Raw genomic sequence first — 18,145 nt, 5'->3', positions numbered from 1 at the left:
GGGATGCATAGCAAGCACTGTGCTTGGGCCATATTGTATTAACCTCTTAGAATTGCTTTGGCTTTTGGCCCATATTATCCATTAGCTGTTCCCCTGTTTTGTAAGCATCACAGAAGAGCAATGTGTTTTACTGGGCTCTTTACTCTACAGGCATCATTATGGATGTTGTTTATCCCATTGTTTCACAAAGTCTCTCTGTGAAAATGAGCAGTTTCTGTCTTGCCCAGGAGTAGTGATGCCTCTTCCAGGTAGTCAGTTTGATTTTCCCATACTGATCTGTGCATCTTTTAGCTGACCATGCTTCTGTTTTTTTATTGGCTGTTAGAATGGATCCAGATATTCCATCCATGTCTAGCGTGTGTTAAGGCCTGTCTAACTATATTTTGTATATTAACTTATGACTCTAACTTCTTTTCTTATGCTTATTTTTTGGCCAGATAGTACAAATGGCTGTACCTCTGCATACAGAGTAGACCTTTTATTACACTGAAGGACCATTTTGAATGAGTCCTATTATCAACGCAGCTGGTAGCTACTGTCCCCAACAGCCACCAAAGGCCGCATGAACGGTCCCTTAGGGCCCTCACTGTCAGGGATGAGGTTTCAGGCAGGGCTTTAGTGACACAGCTAAGGTGTGGAAATTTAAAAGCTTTTAGTCTGTACGGACCCTGGAGTATACAGCATAGCTGGAGAACACACATGGATCAACACCTTTATTGGGCCCAGAGGATTATCCAAACAAGTTTTCCATGGAGAGCTTTAACTTATATGTTTAAAGCAAGCAGGCATTAATTCCAGGAAGTGACTCAGAGGTGGTCACTGTGAGTTTACAGCAAATAGTCTGAACGGTTCCTTTAAAGGAAGTGGTGGGAAGTGGTGATCAGCAGGAGAGATGCTTCTGAGTTATCTCTTGTCCCAGTTGGAGCCATTCTAGTGGGATACAGCATTAGAAGCTGTGGCAAGTTTGACTGAACCCTGCTTCTGATAGGGAAAGGTGAACTTTTATATTTAAAAACAGATGCCAAAGTCCTCACTACAGGGACATACTGCAGACCACTTGAATATACAGCACAGGGCATGTGGTGGCTTACTGGAGCCTCGTGAAATTTGCTCCTTGGCTTTCTCTTCTTTATCACTGGAGAAGTGGCACTGCCAGTGCCAAAGTCCTCACTACAGGGACATACTGCAGACCACTTGAATATATAGCACTGGGCATGTGGTGGCTTACTGGAGCCTTGTGAGATTTGCTCCTTGGCTTTCTATTCTCTATCACTGGAGAAGTGGCACTGCCAGTGCTGGAAGGCTCCATACCCATGTTGACTGCGGTCTCACGTACAGAGTGGCACTTGGATGCATGGCTCTTTTTCCTATTCTTTTTGGCCACTAAAAGTCTTCATTGTGAGTTAACAGAGGAGAATTTGACCTGCTGTTGAGAATTGTTTTCCTATCTTTCCTGGCCAGGTCCTGAGAAAATGTAGGTTATGACATATCCTTGGATGCTAGTCAGACAGTTTGACCCTGTGAGAGCTCCTGGTATATTAATGAATGTAACAACAATAAACTGCCATGGACAAAGAAGTTGATTGTGATTGTGAAAGTCCTTTGTCTGTGGCATGAAAAGCTCCCATAACAATGGACAAGATGCAGGGTTGAGGGAAGCTGGAATACAAAACAGTGGTGTCTCAGTAGGTAGGTACCGTGCACCATTTAGACGGTGCCTGGCACAGCTATCCTGGGAAGGGCCCACTGTACTGTCATCAGAGAGCCAGCTTTCTCTCATTAGGGCTTGAGTGTGAAATACTAGGTTGCCATTTCTGTGTGAGGAGAGGAAGTGGCTTTGCCAGGTGTTCACACCTAGGCAGTGCATTGGGAAGGGTTAATGAGGCAAGAAGAAGGTAACTTTTCTCATGGAAAGAGAAGCTAAAATGCAGGGAAATGATTTCAGGATCAGGCAAGTCAACCCTGGGCTTCTCTGACTTGCTCATTTGCACAATAGTTTATTTCTCCAGGTAATAAACACTTGCCTCATGAATATCATGGAGCATTGGTATCACTGGGCAAGCCCAGAAGATAAGGATAATAGTTTCTTTATTTAGCAATGAGAACCATTTTTCAGACCACCAGCTTCTGGTTGGCAGCCTTTCATTCAGCATGGAGGAAGTGTGCGTTGTTAATGGGCACAGCTTTTTGGCCTTAGCAGCTCCTTCCCTTCCTGCTGCCCACTACTCTGTCAAACACACCCTAGAAAGTGACAGCTTCTGTGTTTATCTCAGGACATTTTATCAGATTCTGCCTGTCCTCTGCCTTTGCACACCCTCTCCCATTTGTTTTTTTCTGTAGTTTCTGGCTACTTTGCATCTGGTATGTTTCCCCAGCTACTTAGTTCTTAGAGACCCTCTGGCTGTTATTTAGGTTCTTCTCTACATGTTTCATTCTAGCTTACTTCTTTCAGCTGTAGCTCTACAGAAACACAGGCTGCCAAAACATTTGTCAGAAGTGGGATTGGGGTGGGAAGGGCAGTGTAAGTAGATGAAAGGCCTTGCTGTTGGTATCTCCCCATTCCCATCTCCACATTACTGTGATGTTCGGGGTGGGCTTCCTTGCCGCGGAGTTGTGCCTTGGCTCTGGAGAACCCTGGTGTGAAAGTTAGGAGATACCAAGATCTCAGCACAGGTTTTCCGATGCAGTTCCTTGGGGAATGGTACCAGTTCCCTAGTCTCCTCAAAGACCAGCCCCTCAGTACTTTGCCTCTAGTAAAACCAGACCCAGCATGTCCAGTCAAATCAAGCACTGCTGGTCTCAAGCTCTGTCAAGGCCCTCCCAGCTAAGGGTGAGGTCATCAGGAGTGGTTGCACCATCTTCCAAGGCACACCTTTCAATGGCATGTGGTCTGGTTCTCTTGCAGTTGTTTTGAAATCTGTGGTTTCCTGTTTTGGTGGATGGTTTTTGCACTTATAATAAGTGGAACTGCCCTCACAAATTGCATACTTTGTATATACTTCATTTGGAGGTTGAAAATATTTCTCCAACATTCTAAGTGTATTTCCCCCCCTCTTTAGTCCCAGATAAATCACCATGGTGCTGCTAGTAACGAAACCTACCAGGAACGCCTGGCACGTCTAGAAGGAGATAAGGAGTCCCTCATCTTACAGGTGGGTCCTTTGGATGGGAACCAGGTTTATCTATTACCTCCAGCTCTGTATCTTCCCTAAGTGAGAGGGAAGCACAGAGGGCTTATTTTGTTGGAACTCTTTGACCTCAAAGTGTATTTTTCCAACAAGCTTTTCCTGAAACAAAGCAGAAAGTAACTAGGTGCATAATGTAACTGTGGCCTTGGCTTTGGGGAGTTGTGAATTCATTCATTTATTGTGCACTGCTTCTACTCACTGGAAACCTTGTGGGTAGGTGAATAGTGGTGCCAAGAGTGAACAATGTGGGCCCTGTCCTCCAGGAGCCCGAGACTTGCAAGAGAGATGAGATGATATATCCTCATGTCACTAATGAATCAGAGCCATAATGATAATAGACCCAAGGGTGAACACTAACAGAATCAAGTCCAAAGCATCTGAAGCTAAATCTAGACTTGGTGCTAAATTCCCTACAGCTGGTAACATAGGCAAAACCTCTGATGACTCTTTTGCTTTGACAAGAGAAATTCCAAAACTTGTCATGGAGAAAGCAAAAGAAACTGTCACTTCTAGAAGCCTGTGTTCCTTGATAGAACATGTTTATTTGTTTGTTTTTTTGTTTCCCCTTCAGTACCAGGGATTGAATCCAGGGCCTTCACACTAAGACATATCTCTAGCCATTTTTTATTTTGAGATAGGGTCTCACTAAGTCACTCAGGCGCCTGGGCTGGGCTTGAATTTATGATCCTTCTGCCTCAGCCTCCCAGAGTGCTGGTATTATATATAGGGATGCACCACCTCAGCTGTCTAAGTTAGGCCTTCTTACAGAAGCTTATTGCTGAAGTAGCTCTTTGCTGTGTTAGCTGTCAAATGCCTAACTAGATTTATAAGCATTTACTCAAGTCTAGTATATGTCAGATATTAATTGACAATTTGGAGTATATAAAGATTAATATCCTAGTCTTAGCTCCTTCAAAAGCTTGAAGGGTGATGAATAAGACTGGTGGTGGAATGGAGGAGGGAACAGGTGGAGGGCCAGACCCCTACCCTCTCAGGGTGTGAGCTTTAGTTGGTATCACTAGGGTTGTGAGGTAGAAGCATGATTATTGTTTTTCTTCTTAGCTTATTTATTTTACTTTAAAAAATTTTATATTATAAACATAAAATAAATCAATTAGAAACTTTGGAAATTCTAAAAGAATCCTGAATAATTTAAAGGAAAAGACTAACATTTTGACCTTTTCCTAGTGGCTTTTCCCCCCTGCCCTGCTTCTATTTTAAATAGTTGAGCTCATACCAAATATACAATTTAGCACTCTATTTTTTTTACTTCATTGATTCTAAAAGCATAAAATCATTGAGTACCTACAACTTATCTGTCTGACCTAGTTTTAGATGCTGGAGACACAGCTGTGAAGAACATGGACTAATTCCCTATTCTTATAGTGCTGGGGGACAGGGAAGAGGAGGAGAGGGGAGGAACAGGGAGGAGAAACAAAGAAGAGAGAGAATTTGAAGCAATGTTAAGTATTATAGAGAAAAGGCCAGATAAAGACTGGTAGCCAGAGAAGCTCCCAATAGGAGGGAGTTAGGGAACGAGCCATGCATTCAATTGTAGAAGTGCTTTCTACACCAAAGAGGTTAACGGTCCAGTCCACACTGCAGCAGGAGTATGCTTAGTGTGCGGTAGAAACATCAAGGGACCCTTGGGGCTAGAGTCTTTCTGTGAAGCTGGCGGGGGGGAGGGGGCTTCAGAGAAGTAGCAGGGGCCAGATTTTATAGCACATATGTTTTGAGAGATGTATAATTTGAAACGCCATCCCAACACCATGATTAATGAAAAAATACCCAATTTAGAATTTTGTAGCAAACAATAGGAAATTGCGAGCTTTTGAACCAGGACCTTTCACGATTGGAATGACACATTCCTATTTAGAGAGGATTACAATTTAATAAAGAAGACCTATATGAAAGTGTTCTCTTTCATATCCATGGTTTTTAAAAAAACACAAAAAACTCAATTCCTGAATAATCCCTATTGAAAGGGTCTTAACACAATTGGGAAGCTACTTACCAGCAAAGTCAGAAGTTGACCCTAGTGGTTTCTGTTCTGCCGGGAGCTTGTGGACAGGCTCCTCTCAGCATTCTGTGCTCACTGGGCTGTTTCCTGTTCTCCTGGGCCTAGCGCTGTTTAGACAGACCCTTAGCAGCATATAGCCTCTTGATAAATTCACATGACAGCTAATCCAGACTGAATTAACTGGAACCTTTGGCCCATAATGTTTTCCTGCATCTGTTTGCAGAAGAACAAGACCAATCATAAAGAACAAAATACTTTGTCTCTGAGATTAATTAAAAACATTTTATACCTTCATTATAATGCAGTCCCTTTAAGGCAGGAAATTTCATCTTTTTTTTTCCTATTTCTGAATCCCCAGACCCTGTACCTGAAATTATGTCATAGTGTGTAGTAAGGGCTCGAAAAATTCTCATTTTTGTTGAATGAAGGTCACATTCTGAGATCATTATGCATTGTGTCGCAATTTTCTATACTTCTTCATTTATAATACTTCGGGCTAGTATTGAGGTTTTCAAGGCCCCTGCAACCCTGGATGTCTTTAGTCCTATGTGCAGCTACACCATGAACTATTGCTTAGGACCATATGTTATTCTTCAGGGTGCTGCTGCCAGCATGTGGCCTCAAGGCACTGTGGGACCATATAGGTATTGATCCTCAAAATGGGATTAACCATAAAACATCCTTCCCAACCGGAAACTCTGGGTCCCAGGGAACAGAGATGTGTGTCCACCCACCAACCCACGCACCTCAGTGTTACTTTTTTGGAAGTGGAATTAGTAGTTGAAAAGGCCAGGACTGCTGATAGTGTTGAAGAAGGATTGGAAAGCAAGCAAGAAAAATACAAAAAGCTCTGTTGTTTAAGATGAGCTTTGTTGACAGAAGGAGTCAATTGATGGTTTAAAATTGAAAAGTTAGCACCTCATGCATCAACTTCAGGAATGTTTCAATAATTTATTCAACATTTGGGTGAATAAAAAATGGAAGGCTTAGAGTAGCCATGCTCATTTAGATTCATGGGAACTTTGTAATTCATAAAGTTTACTTAAACAGTCATAAATGAACTAAACTCTTTCATCCTCCCTCTGTCATCCTATTACAGACTGGGAAATAATTTAGAATAATCTATATGTAAAAAGCAATGACTAACTAAAAAATTCTCAATTTACCATCAGTTGATGTTTTTACTTGAAGAAGCCACCCATTCCCTTTCTTCATCTTCCTGCTTTGCTATGTCTTTAAAAAAAGAAAAAAGATCCTAGAGCAGTTTGGTTATAATAGAGGTTATGAAAACCCTCATGTATTTAGGGCATAACTTAAATGACTTACTGCAACTAGGTTTTTATTAGTTAATATTTCCAAAGAATCTGAGAGGTCCTCAGAAAAATGACTTTTTTCTGCCATGTGTGTGCAGTGTGGCTTCCGTGTATCTATGTCTTAGAGTCATGTTTTGGCCTGTGAAGCACAAAAACCTTCCTGGAGCCAAGTTTTGTCAGTGCTAACACATGCCCTTTACGTCCCACATTCTTTAATTGCTTCAAAACCCTCATCTGATAGGTGAGCAGTCCTCACGCTTTTATGAGAGGGGTAAGGTCATTGGTTAATTTCCATGGAGGTTTGGACTGCTCTTCCCCATGAGGTGGCAGAAGCCCTAGCATGCCAAGTAAGATATGCCTTGAGGTTGGCTGTCCTAGTAAGAGGAATAGGTGCAAGAGTCCAGCCCAGAGGCAGCGCTCAGCTGTTTGTGCTTTTCTTTTGAGACTATCGAGGGCAGGAAGGTGACCAAAGTCATTCAAGCAGTGGGTGAGACTCCCTAATAAGGTAAGATTCCACCTGGAGTTGCCTTCTTCCAAGCCATTCCTCCCCTCCACTTACCTAAAAGAACAGCTGTCCCTAGCATGTGAGAGTCAGTGGTGTGCTTTAACTGCTCACCTGCTGGTGGGGCACTTTATAACACAGACCTTGTTCCTCCATTGTTGCTGTATTTCCTGCAACAGGTGAGCGTCCTCACAGACCAAGTGGAAGCCCAAGGAGAAAAAATTCGGGACCTAGAAGTCTGTCTGGAAGGACACCAGGTGAAACTCAATGCTGCCGAAGAAATGCTCCAACAGGTAAGGGCAGGCGGGATGGAAGGGGACAGGGCTTGAAGCAGCTCTTGTGTTAAAGTCCCTTTCTGAGCCCCTGGTTCCTTTCCCATGCCACCTGGAGGTGGGGTTGGCTGTTCTGCACGCAGTGTTTAGACAGCAGGTGAAACCAGCCTGAACATTCAGGGCAGAGAAGAGCTGGCCTGAGCCAAATAACCTGTTGAGCTGGTTAGACAGATTCTCAGGCGGCACTTTCTCTAGCAGGGTACGCTGAGCTCTGCTGGCTGTGTCACCCACATCTTATCACAGGAACCGCAGTTTGACCATCGGTGGCATTTGGAGTTTTAGAAAGTCAATTCGTCAGCTTATTTTCTGCCCCTTTCCTCTTCTTGTTCCCTCTGTTATATGCAGTTATATACATATCCTAACGTAATTTAATAGATGTCGAAATGAAAACAAAACAAAACAAAACAAAACAGCTGCTTTCCTAGCATTCAAATAATGTCCTCTCCTTGTTTGTTTTTGTTGTTGTCGTTATGTGTACAGATAATTTTAAAGGTTGTGGTCACACAGGCGTGCAATTTGGCCCTTAAGTTTTATACGCTTAATATCATGTAGTGATTCTCCATTTTAAAATTTTGCTGCATAGTCATCTTCACTAACACTTATAGTAGTTTTATTGTATGTGAATGTATCATAATTGCCTTAACCATTCTTCCTCTGAATAGTTTTACTGTACTGTAAATACTGTTAATGAGCTTCAATTATCACAAAGGAGTATTGAATTTTTATCACATCATTTCAGAATCTATTGAGAAGCTAATTAAATTTTTAAAAATTAAGCCTGTTAATAGGTTTTTGTAGAGTTAAATTATTCTTGCATTTTTAGTTATTTTAAAAATGAAGCCATGCTAAAAGTTCATGTGTGTGCTTTGGAGCTCCCGATAGGGCCCTTGGGACATAAAAGGTGCTCATCAGTTATTTAAAGAACAAAAGATATCTGCTTAAGTGAGTAGATTGAGTTAGATGTCTTCATAAAAACTAATTCCAACAGGGTTGGGGATTTAGCTCAGTGGTTTCGCTGCCTGCTGCGCAAGCGCAAGGACCCGAGTTTGATCCCTGGTACCAAGAAAAAAAAACAAACTAATTCCAACAGCCCGGAGGTTGTTGTTAATTTATCTTTTCATTACTGATTAATAAGTTACCCTATTCTTGGCACCATTTCATTTTCTGTTTAGATTGTATGGCGTTTGTCTTGCTCATAATAGTCCCTGAAAATACGAGTAGCAACAGAAGTTGTTCCTTTTTTTAAATTTTATTTTAATTGAATCTTTCTTTGGAAAACTCAAGAAAAAAAGTAGTGTAGGGAAGGGAACCTTAACTGACAGGAGAGCCTTTTCACAAAGAGAGCATAAAACAATCTTCTAGATTATATTTTCAAGTCTACGATATGGTTTCAAGTATTTGATATGGTTTTGAGGTGGAAACGATAAAGGACAAAGATGATGGTGTGTTATAAAAACTTTCCAAAGACTATAAAAATTTGAATGTGCGTGGGAACCTGTGAGAAAACTGTCAGGAGGCTGATGTTTCAGGAAGGTAGTGCTTGGCATGTGACAACATACCAGGAGGTCAGAGAATGGCAGAATTGTCATGCTTGAGTTATCTGCTTTCTTGCGCTGGCTTTTCTTCTGGACTGCTCTATATCTTTCTATGGAGTATTTCTACTCAGTTGTCAGAGTCTTTGGGTCAAGGATTATGATGTAGGTGCCCAGCACCACTTGTGGGAAGATTGGCTTGTCCCTTGGCATTATCCCAAGAATGGCATTTGAGAGTTTTTAAACAGTCTTACGCTCAATGATGTGTTTGTTATATCCTGTTTATTCTAAATCTTCCTTCTTGTTTGCTATGAATGAGGTACTAGGCTTTGATTTGCTTGTGCCAGAGAGGTGGATGTCCTGGCCTGGTGTATTTTGGATTGTGATAACTCTTTATTTGCCACTTCTAGGTTTGAAAGTTCTTGCTGAATTTGACCAATTCATTTTTGTGCCAATGAAGATTTGCTATGTTTTCTCAGTCTTCCAAGGGTAAAATTTCTTGACAAATTGTGAGTTCAAATCATCAGCCAATTGTGTGGCAGGCTTGGTAGCGCCAGAGCTTGAGATAGTTGAGATTTCAGATCCAAATCTCAGCTTCAATGAATGTGCTGAAATCTGCTGGATGCTGTTTGTAAAAACACTTGATTCTTGCACCACAACACCGATGCAGTGCCACCTATACTTTAGGGTATGTATGCGTCCTCATAAGTAGGGGCAGGCAGAGACTTTCCCAGTTTGGCTGTGATATCCTGGGCTCCAAGGCTCTTGGTTTCTGGTGGCAGCAGCAAGAATGACTCATGGCCTAATGGCAGAGAACAAAGGCAAACAATGGCCTCTTTCTGCCAGCGTGAGAGACCATTCCTGCCCTGTGCCAAGACTGGTCTATTGCTCTGAACAAAATCCTTCTGCTGTCTCCAGCAGGGGCTTCTGACTTCCTGTTGACCCAGCACTTTCTCTGGGTTTGTTGCTCCTGATGACCCTGTACACCCACTGCATCTTGTCTACAGGTGGCACCGGCTGTTTCTACTCTGGTTGACTCTCTGTGTAGCCCTAGTAATGCTAGATAGCCTCACTTTTCACAAGGAGCTAGAATTTAGAATTAAAGATTCTAAAATGTCTTTCTCTTTTTAAAATATTGGTAATTTGGAGAGGGTGAAGGGAGGGGAGGGGAATGGGGAAAAAATAAGAACCAAGATACATCATGTAAAGGTGCAAGATCCCAATGATGAATGTAAATGTATTGTAAACCTAAAATGTACCAATAAACTTAATGGAAAAAAATGTTTAAAAAAACACTGTGTGTGCCAAGAACACCTATCTATAGGTGAAGCCTGGCCTGTAAACCTCTAATCTGCAACTTCTAGTCTAGACTCTGCCCTTTCCGCTGACTGGAATAGCACCAGAAGACTTGAGAAAGCCCCAATCTGATGCACATAGCCCAAACTCTGTGCTTTGATGGGCTCCAGAAAGCCCACTGAGGTGTGTCTCCCCACAGCTGTTCTGACCAATGTCACACTCCCTGCAGGAGCCCATGGGAGGGAATTAGTCTTGGGCCAGGTATCCCTTAGCATTGCCAACCCCAGTCCCTGCTCAGTACTGATCTTGTAGCTCCGAGCTGATTTAGTCTGCACATGATCTCATCCAGCCTCCAGAAAGAGAGAGAATGAAGACCTCTCTTGGGGTTAAACAGGCAAACTGGAACCAAGCAGAGTCAGCACAGGGGCAGGTGTACGTTTAGCATGTAGATTATGCACACATCTGAGGGCAAAGCAAAATATTTCTTGTTTCCAGCCCTGTGTCAGATATAGGGTAGGCTAGGGCCAGCTATGAGCACCTCTCAGGATTGCCTTCGAAAGCATCTTCTTAGATTATGGCCTCAGACACATTGAACATCTCTGTTTACCAGGACAGCTTCCCTATTGAAAAGAGTCTTTTTTCAGGAAATGTGCAAAGGAATATTTAAGAAGGGTACAATCTGAGTTAGTTTTTGCTGGTCTGGGATAGTCTGGGTATCAGCTCACAGTGTGGGGTTCTGCTCTCTGGTCCTTAAGCAGGTCTGCACAATGCCCAGCTACACACAGAAGCAATTGGAACTTGAAGTTCAGAGTTGCACCCCAGGAATACAGGTGTGGGCCAATGACCTGTTCATGAGTGGCTCAGACCATGCTGCTAACAGAATCTCTGTATTTCAGGGAGAGGTCCCCAGGTTAGTTAGTATATTAGAGGTCCTTGGTGGCTTTTCCAAAAGTGGCATACGTGGGCTCTCTGGAGTCTAACTGGTTCCCATAAAATGAGGCCCTCTGCCTATGATCACCAACTTCTCTCTGAAGGGTGCTGGGAGGGGGAAGCTGATTATACTCAGTGGATTTGAGTTTTTGCACAGAGCTGGCAGCCACATGGAGCATTTCCCAGACACTGGCCATTTACAGATATGGTCAACATGGAGATCAAAAACAATGTTCAGTGCTAAAAGGAAGATAGGACAAGGGAGGGGAGGATGAATGGAGAGGAGGCAAGGGTGCAAACTCCTTTCTTTGTGAGAACACCACCCTGCTGTAAGAAACCCTAGAGAGCACACATTGTGTTTCAGCTTCCCACCTGGTCCATGGCTTCAGGGGTTAGGCAACTTTGTGGTTCTAGCTGCCTTTTAGGTGAAGTGTGTTAGAGCGACAAATATGGGTCATTGGGAGTCACTGGGCATGAGTTTCTGTAGACTGACCACTGGCTGTCGATCTGGGAAGGTCGATACACCAAGTTTTCTTACTTGTAGACAATGAGGGTGACAACACAGACTCTCTATTACTCAATTTTACTACCTACTAGAGTTGTAAAATTATTCCAGTTACATTTAAAACAAACTATCACACATGGCCATTGTAAGGCAAGACACTGATTAGAAGGTTATGTGGCCTAAGGCAGAGGTCTAGTGCCTAGCTGATAACAGGGCATTCTGTCTCAAAGAGAACATTAAACAGAGCCACGCACATGATCCAGCAGGAGCACAAATCTGAGGAGGCGAGACACTGAGTCATGAGTGAAAAAAACAGGCATTTCCCAAACATTCCCTGAAACTCCCTCTGGGAGATTTATGAGGCACAAATAACTAGTTTCTTCAAGTTCAACTTATTTGATGTTGAGTCTCCAGATCCCAGTAAGGAACCCCTTTTTACAGGTTCAGCAAGATGATTTGGTTAATGGGACTGAGTCTGGATACAACTCAAGTTCACTGTGACCACCTCTTCTCTACATCGGGTTATTCATGAACTAGGCTCCTCAGTGAGGCCCAGGCCTTTTACTTCAAAGGGTAAAGGGACATATTTTTCCTTTTATGTCTTTCCATGGCCCGTTCTTTCATTTTGGTTTCAGATTGCCTGTGTGGCTGCAACCCTCTATATTGGTCAGTAATTCCCTGGGTCATATTCCACACTTAAAAATGGAGGTAATCACTTCAAGATGTGGCTCTTTAAGGAAGAGGGTGAATTAAAAGGCAAATTTTTTTTTATCAGCTCCAGGCAGAACCTGAGCTTTGGAGAAAGGAAATAGTGGGCTGCTCTGAGATGTAAACTTTCTTTCATCTATCAGAAAGGAGTTGTGTTTGTCCTTCTGGAGGAGATTAGTAGTAGTGGTGAAGTGAGAAGGGTGAGTGATAATTTTTTCCACTGTTTTCTTTCTAAAGTTTCATTACCTAGTTTCATGGTCCTCGACAGTAAATAAAACAAGCTTTCCATACCCCTTTCTTCCTCATCCCTGCCCTTTGTCCTTTAAAATATAAGCAACTTTGAAACAATTATGAGCAGAAGCAGAGTGCTGCTTATGAAACCTCTGTTCATAAGCCTTAGCTTGCTGCTTCTCCACAACCACCTGGTAGCTGCAAGACTCCAGGAGATTCCCAGCAGGATCCTTCCCTGAAGTCCGGATGCCTGAGCAGGGGGCAGGCATTGTCTGGCAAGGAAGTTGGTGCTCCGGACAATCAGGCTGGATCCAGAGCTGACTCTTGTCTTGGGCATGTGAGCAAGGGTCCCATGAATGTTTTCTTTAAAGGGTAGAAAGAATAAATGCATAGCAAAGGAGATGGAAAGGAAAAAAGAAACGTCAGGAATACCTGAACCAGGGAAGATACAGAAGAAGGAGTAGTTTACACTAAGTCAATGAAATAGAGTTGATTAACAGAGGAGAAGTATAAGTTGCATCTGAAAGTTTGGACATTGACTCCCAGAAGCTATTTTTGTGCCTTACTTGGTGGAGGCAGAAGCTAGGTTGCAGGCAGGCAGATACCTTGTTGAGGAGTAACAGGAAGAAGAGGCACTATGGGTAGATTATTCCTGTAAGAGATTGACTGTGAAGCGAGAGAGAAGGGACAAAAAGAGACAGCACTTATACACACACACACACACACACACACACACACACACACAGCATGCACTTGCCAACAGAGGACATGGGAGTTGATGGTGGTAACTTGAAGGGCAGGCAAGGTCAAGAAAGAAGTCTCTTTAGAATGTCAGAAATTTGATTATGTTTTTAGCCTGAGGAATGGGAGCTGATGGTAAGGGAGAGATTAAATACCTGTCAGAACACATGATTGATGGACCTACCCTGAACTAACACAGAACTGGGTGGGAATTTCCTCAAAGGCGGTACAGAGGTGAGGAGAAGGCTAGGGCTCTGTGCAGGGGAGTCCTTCTGAGTTACCAGCTAAGGGAGAAACAGGATCAGAATTCAGAGGACAAAGCCAAAGGCCACTGCTTACCCATGAAGGTAACTTTAGGATTCATCAAGTTGTGTGAGGATGCTTGAAGAGTCCAGAGACAGAAATAGCCAGAAACAGGAATGTCAGTCAATTGGGGGAATTTAGGAACAAGTTCTGGAAGCATGTATCCTTTGTTGTGTGATTTATATGTGCATTTTGGAAGCTTGCTGGGCTAGGAAACAGTTTTTAAAAGTGAAAAAATTAAACAGATGATGGCAATGTGCAAAGTGACAGGTTAGCCTTGGGAAGGGACTGTGCGCTTGCTTTCTCTAAGACAGAGATTTAAGAGATATGAATGAGATGATTCTGGAAGACTTTGAAATAGAATTTAAGTTCAATAAATGAGCTATTGGTTTTTATCTTTTCAGTAAATATGAGAAGTTATTTGAGCAGAAAATGAGGCCATTGTGGGGTAGAGGGCTTGAGGAGAATAAAAAAGATTTGGAGCAATCCCCGAACGGAATCAGCCAGTGATGAATACAAGTTTTGTAGGGCAGGATTGGAAGATCAGTTTATAATCAGATAGTGTAAATTTGTGTTGAAATCAATTGTCATCATTAGATGTCACACTAGCAATTCTCAGGCCATGGGGAGAAGAAACCTAAACAAAAGACTATGAGATTTGTCTGAACTGGGCTGTTTAGACAAATGCTGATCGGATCTGGGGGCTGGGTGAGGTGGATGATGAATACTTTTTTGGCGTAGATAGGAATACAATTGAAATGACTAACCTCAAGGTATGGGGAGATAGTGAGGCAGATACTGCTTAAGAAAGGTGATAAACCAGGAGAACAGGTAGTTATTAAGTAACCAGAGACCTCAGAAGAAGAAATTTGAGGTTGAGTGAGCAAGTAGGGCAGTTCCAAGGTCAGAAGGTTGTGGCCAGAGGAAAGAATTTCAGAGCTGAAGATCTCAGAACAGAACAAACATATTTTGGGTAAAGATAAAGAGCTGAGTTGTGGCTGTGCCGCCGAGAAGCTGAAAGGAAGTAGAAGCAAAGCCTGTGGGAACTGAAGTCAACGTAAAGCGGAATAGTTAATGGGTGGATACTGAACTGTGAAGTCATTAACAAAGATGTTGAAGCTCCTGAGGAGACGGAAAGCACCTAAAGTACGTAGAAAAGCCATTGATCAAAAGACAGATACCTTGAGGGAAGTGGGAGACTGTCTTGTTCTAAATATTTGGGGAGATTGTGATTTAACTGAATAGCACTTGGCTGTCTTAGAGCCAGTGGAGGGTGGACATGGATGATTGGTGGAGACAAATAGTGGTCAGAAAGCTGTTGTGAAGATGGGAGAGAGGTATTCTGCAAGTTGTGTTGTTGGGAGCAAAGTGTTCCCCACTTTAAATGACTGGAAAGAATGGGTTATATTATGTAGAATCCAGGAGTTTGTTTATGCTGGAAGTAGAAGGAGCAATTGAGGATGTAGGATATTTAGTTTCTATTAAGTTATGCATTTTAGAAATTCTAGTATGTAGTAGTGTCTAGGAGCCTTGCTGGGTCTGGTGATTGGGAAGTAGAGCTGGATTTAAGTAAGCTTTTGAAGGCTGATTCTTGAGTTCATGACTAGAATAGTAATTGTTAATGACAAGGACGGGGGAGATGATCATGAATGGTAGAAGCACATGCTAATAGACATAAGCTGGGAGAGAGTAAGTAAAAGCTGTATGATTAGTGAACTATAATAAATTAATCAAGCTCAGATTTGTAATTAAAACTTTAGTGTGTCTGACTGGAATATCCACTTGGACTGTTAGCGTGACCAATTTAAGCACTGGCATGACTAATGGAAATAGCTATTGGAACCAATTACAATATTATCCTCATCACTTGGAACATTGGAATGACTAGTTACAACCTAGTAGTTAAAACAGTAAGAGAGATTTTTGGCAATAGTGGAAGTAGAGTTGACTCTTAGTTTTCAAGAGAGACACATGCTGAGGATTTCCTAAATTCCACCAAACAGTATCTTGAATGCTAAGCTGTAAATTGCATGAGTATCATCCTAAGACACTCAAGTTGTCAACAGGGGCTGTGTTTTTACTGGTCACATCTCTTGGTGCTGGAACATACATGAATGAAATTCATAGAGGAATTTTTTTTTCTTAGAACTCAGTAGTTTTTGTGGATCTTGGTTTGTGCAATTGTTCCTTTCCCTTTTTACATTGACAGTTAGGAAGCTCTCATGTACATTGTAGTTCATTTCTAGCTGTTCTTAATACATTATGGTATGGTTTTTCTACTAATTGTAATTCTGACTTCAACTTCTTTTCCTACCTGCTTTAATTTTTGTGATTTATTTTTTAACTGGAAATACATATTTTGCAAACTGGCTTAAATAATTTTTGGAACAAGGCAGGTAAGTAAAGGGATGGGGAAATACAGAGAATGAGGTTGGAAGGAGAGGAAAAGGACAGAGAATGTAGAAGAGGCTAAAATAGATTATATTGGGTTGCAGGTTGTATCTTAAGTTTTTAAATACTTAAGACCAAGAGAACTGATCATTTCTATGAGCTCCAACCCCTAGGGATGAACTAAGCCCTCATCTGAAAAGACATTTTCTAGGCTCAGTGACTATTTCTTACTTTTTTTAAAAGATGTATTTAAAAAATGTTCCCTTTAAAATTCTCGGAAGATTTTTCTCATTTGGGAAACAGTATAATACTTTAGGCAGAAATGAGTTCTGGAGTCAAACATCTTGATTTGAAAACTAACTCTGTTCATGATTAGCATTAGTCCTTGGCTAAAAGATCTGTTTAGCCTCTCTAGGCCTGTTTCCTCATCTGTAGAATCAGGACTCTAATATTACTGCCAAATCCCTGGGAGGGTTTATTAAGAAAGTGATATATCTACAAGCACCCAGCAGTGTCTGGAGCTGAGGAGACAATCAACAAATCCAAGTTTTCCATTATATTGGACATGTTCATTTGCCTGACTCCTTATGGCCAAGTAGCCCACAGTCCTGGCAGTATGGTGCTGCTGCCTCTGCCCTATCATCCAGCTTCTAGCCTGGCTGGGCCAGGAAGGGCCATCCTCCTCCACCCAGCTTCAGGAACCTCCCTCTGCCAAGCTGCTGAAGTTCTAGATACTTATCCTTTCAGATTAACCTATACAAGTTTGTGGCTCAGTTTTCCCAGATACTGATTACCTTTGGCCTGGAGAATCATGTATTGTAAATCAAACTCTCTGTCCTTTGTGGTTTGATTCATCTGAGGACAATTCTAAATTAATGAAATTAGAGCTATTGAGTCATAATGTTGAGATCACTATTCCAATACCAAGGTTGTATTGCCCAAGATGGTACAAAATGTTCAGGATATTGTGCCCTTTCCATCTGCTCCTTTGGTCTTGTTGTCCTTGCTGCCATGTACATTTTCCTTGTTATGGGTTTTTGTCCATCACATTACATTGGCATTTACTAATGGAAAAATATATTGCCCTGCACTTTGGGAAATGCTTCTGGGTTTGGGGATCTTTTATAATTCTCTTGCTTGTGTTTAATAAGTATATATATTTGTGATCAATTTGGTGTCAAGGACCTGAATGAAGTATCAGGTTGTAGCCAGCCAATGTTGTAATGATGGCAGGACTAGTAATAGCCTCCTTGGTCTTGTTCCACAATCAGGAAAGAACACCCTTTCCAATTCCATCCCACAGGGCCAAATTGTAGTTTTTTTACAGCTCAGAAAAGAGCCAGCTCACATACTAAGACTCATATAATCAACCCAATAAATACTCATTGAATACCCACTATGTGTCCTGACTGCCATTCACTGTAATGAGGTGAATTATAGTGCTAAAGACTGGGCTGAGCACTGATTTTGCCCAAGATGTGATCTAGAAGTTTTGGTTTTAAGAAATATATTGTTAACACAAGTTTTTGTTTGTTCTGGTAGAGAAGACCTGCTGCTTTGCCTTAAAAATAGAGCCGGAGAAAGAATGTTGGTTTTTTGAAAGGGTATTCATCTATTTTTCTCTCTTTGGAAATAATTAAAAATGGTTTCTATAAGGAAACATGGTTTTGAAAAATGTAGGTTATGTTGTTTTTCAAATCACATTGGGTGATGTCAAGGGCTGTGTTATTCCCAAGTGACCCAGCGTCAACCCAAGTCCATCTCTAATAGACTGGTGGCACATGTGCAGCAGTCTCAGTTCTATGTCATGCAAACACAACCTTAGATATGGCCTTATGTGCTATAGGTGGAGCTATAGCTGCCCTTGTTTCTATGGAGGTTTGTGATTTTGAAATCTGTTTTTGCTTGCAGGAGCTGCTAAGTCGAACATCTCTTGAAACCCAGAAGCTCGATCTAATGACTGAAGTGTCTGAGCTGAAGCTCAAGCTGGTTGGTATGGAGAAGGAACAGAGAGAGCAAGAAGAAAAGCAGAAAAAAGCAGAGGTAAGCGTGATACCCCAAATGCTAGTGGGTGGAAAGAATCTTTATTGTCCTAAGCTCAGACCTGGGGGGCTATTCTCATATGGCCTAGGCCATCTAGTAACCCCATGCCT

The 18,145-nt window shown here is 42.0% G+C and overlaps 1 protein-coding gene across 32 annotated transcripts in view; it reads left to right on the top strand.

Annotated features, from left to right (window-relative positions):
- Ppfibp2 (PPFIB scaffold protein 2) overlaps positions 1–18,145 on the top strand; it is a 156,735-nt gene that overhangs the window by 83,035 nt on the left and 55,555 nt on the right. For 26 of the 32 annotated variants that reach the window (XM_087211764.1, XM_087211768.1, XM_087211765.1 and 23 more), the window contains 3 exons: positions 3,060–3,152; positions 7,203–7,316; positions 17,904–18,035. In XM_087211764.1, the coding sequence (XP_087067890.1) occupies positions 3,060–3,152; positions 7,203–7,316; positions 17,904–18,035 (339 nt within the window). Of the gene's footprint in view, positions 1–3,059; positions 3,153–6,666; positions 7,027–7,202; positions 7,317–13,306; positions 13,646–13,700; positions 14,748–17,903; positions 18,036–18,145 lie in introns of those variants that run through there. The other 6 variants (XM_087211781.1, XM_087211793.1, XM_087211782.1 and 3 more) reach the window with 6 other exon arrangements.

This window comes from Heterocephalus glaber, unplaced genomic scaffold (genome assembly GCF_053883595.1).
Source record: "Heterocephalus glaber isolate CG9 unplaced genomic scaffold, H.glaber_assembly_v1.0 deba00001428, whole genome shotgun sequence".
Taxonomy (NCBI): domain Eukaryota; kingdom Metazoa; phylum Chordata; class Mammalia; order Rodentia; family Bathyergidae; genus Heterocephalus; species Heterocephalus glaber.
The sequence above is the reverse complement of the archived record's forward strand: the minus strand, read 5'-3'. Positions and strand labels throughout refer to the sequence as shown.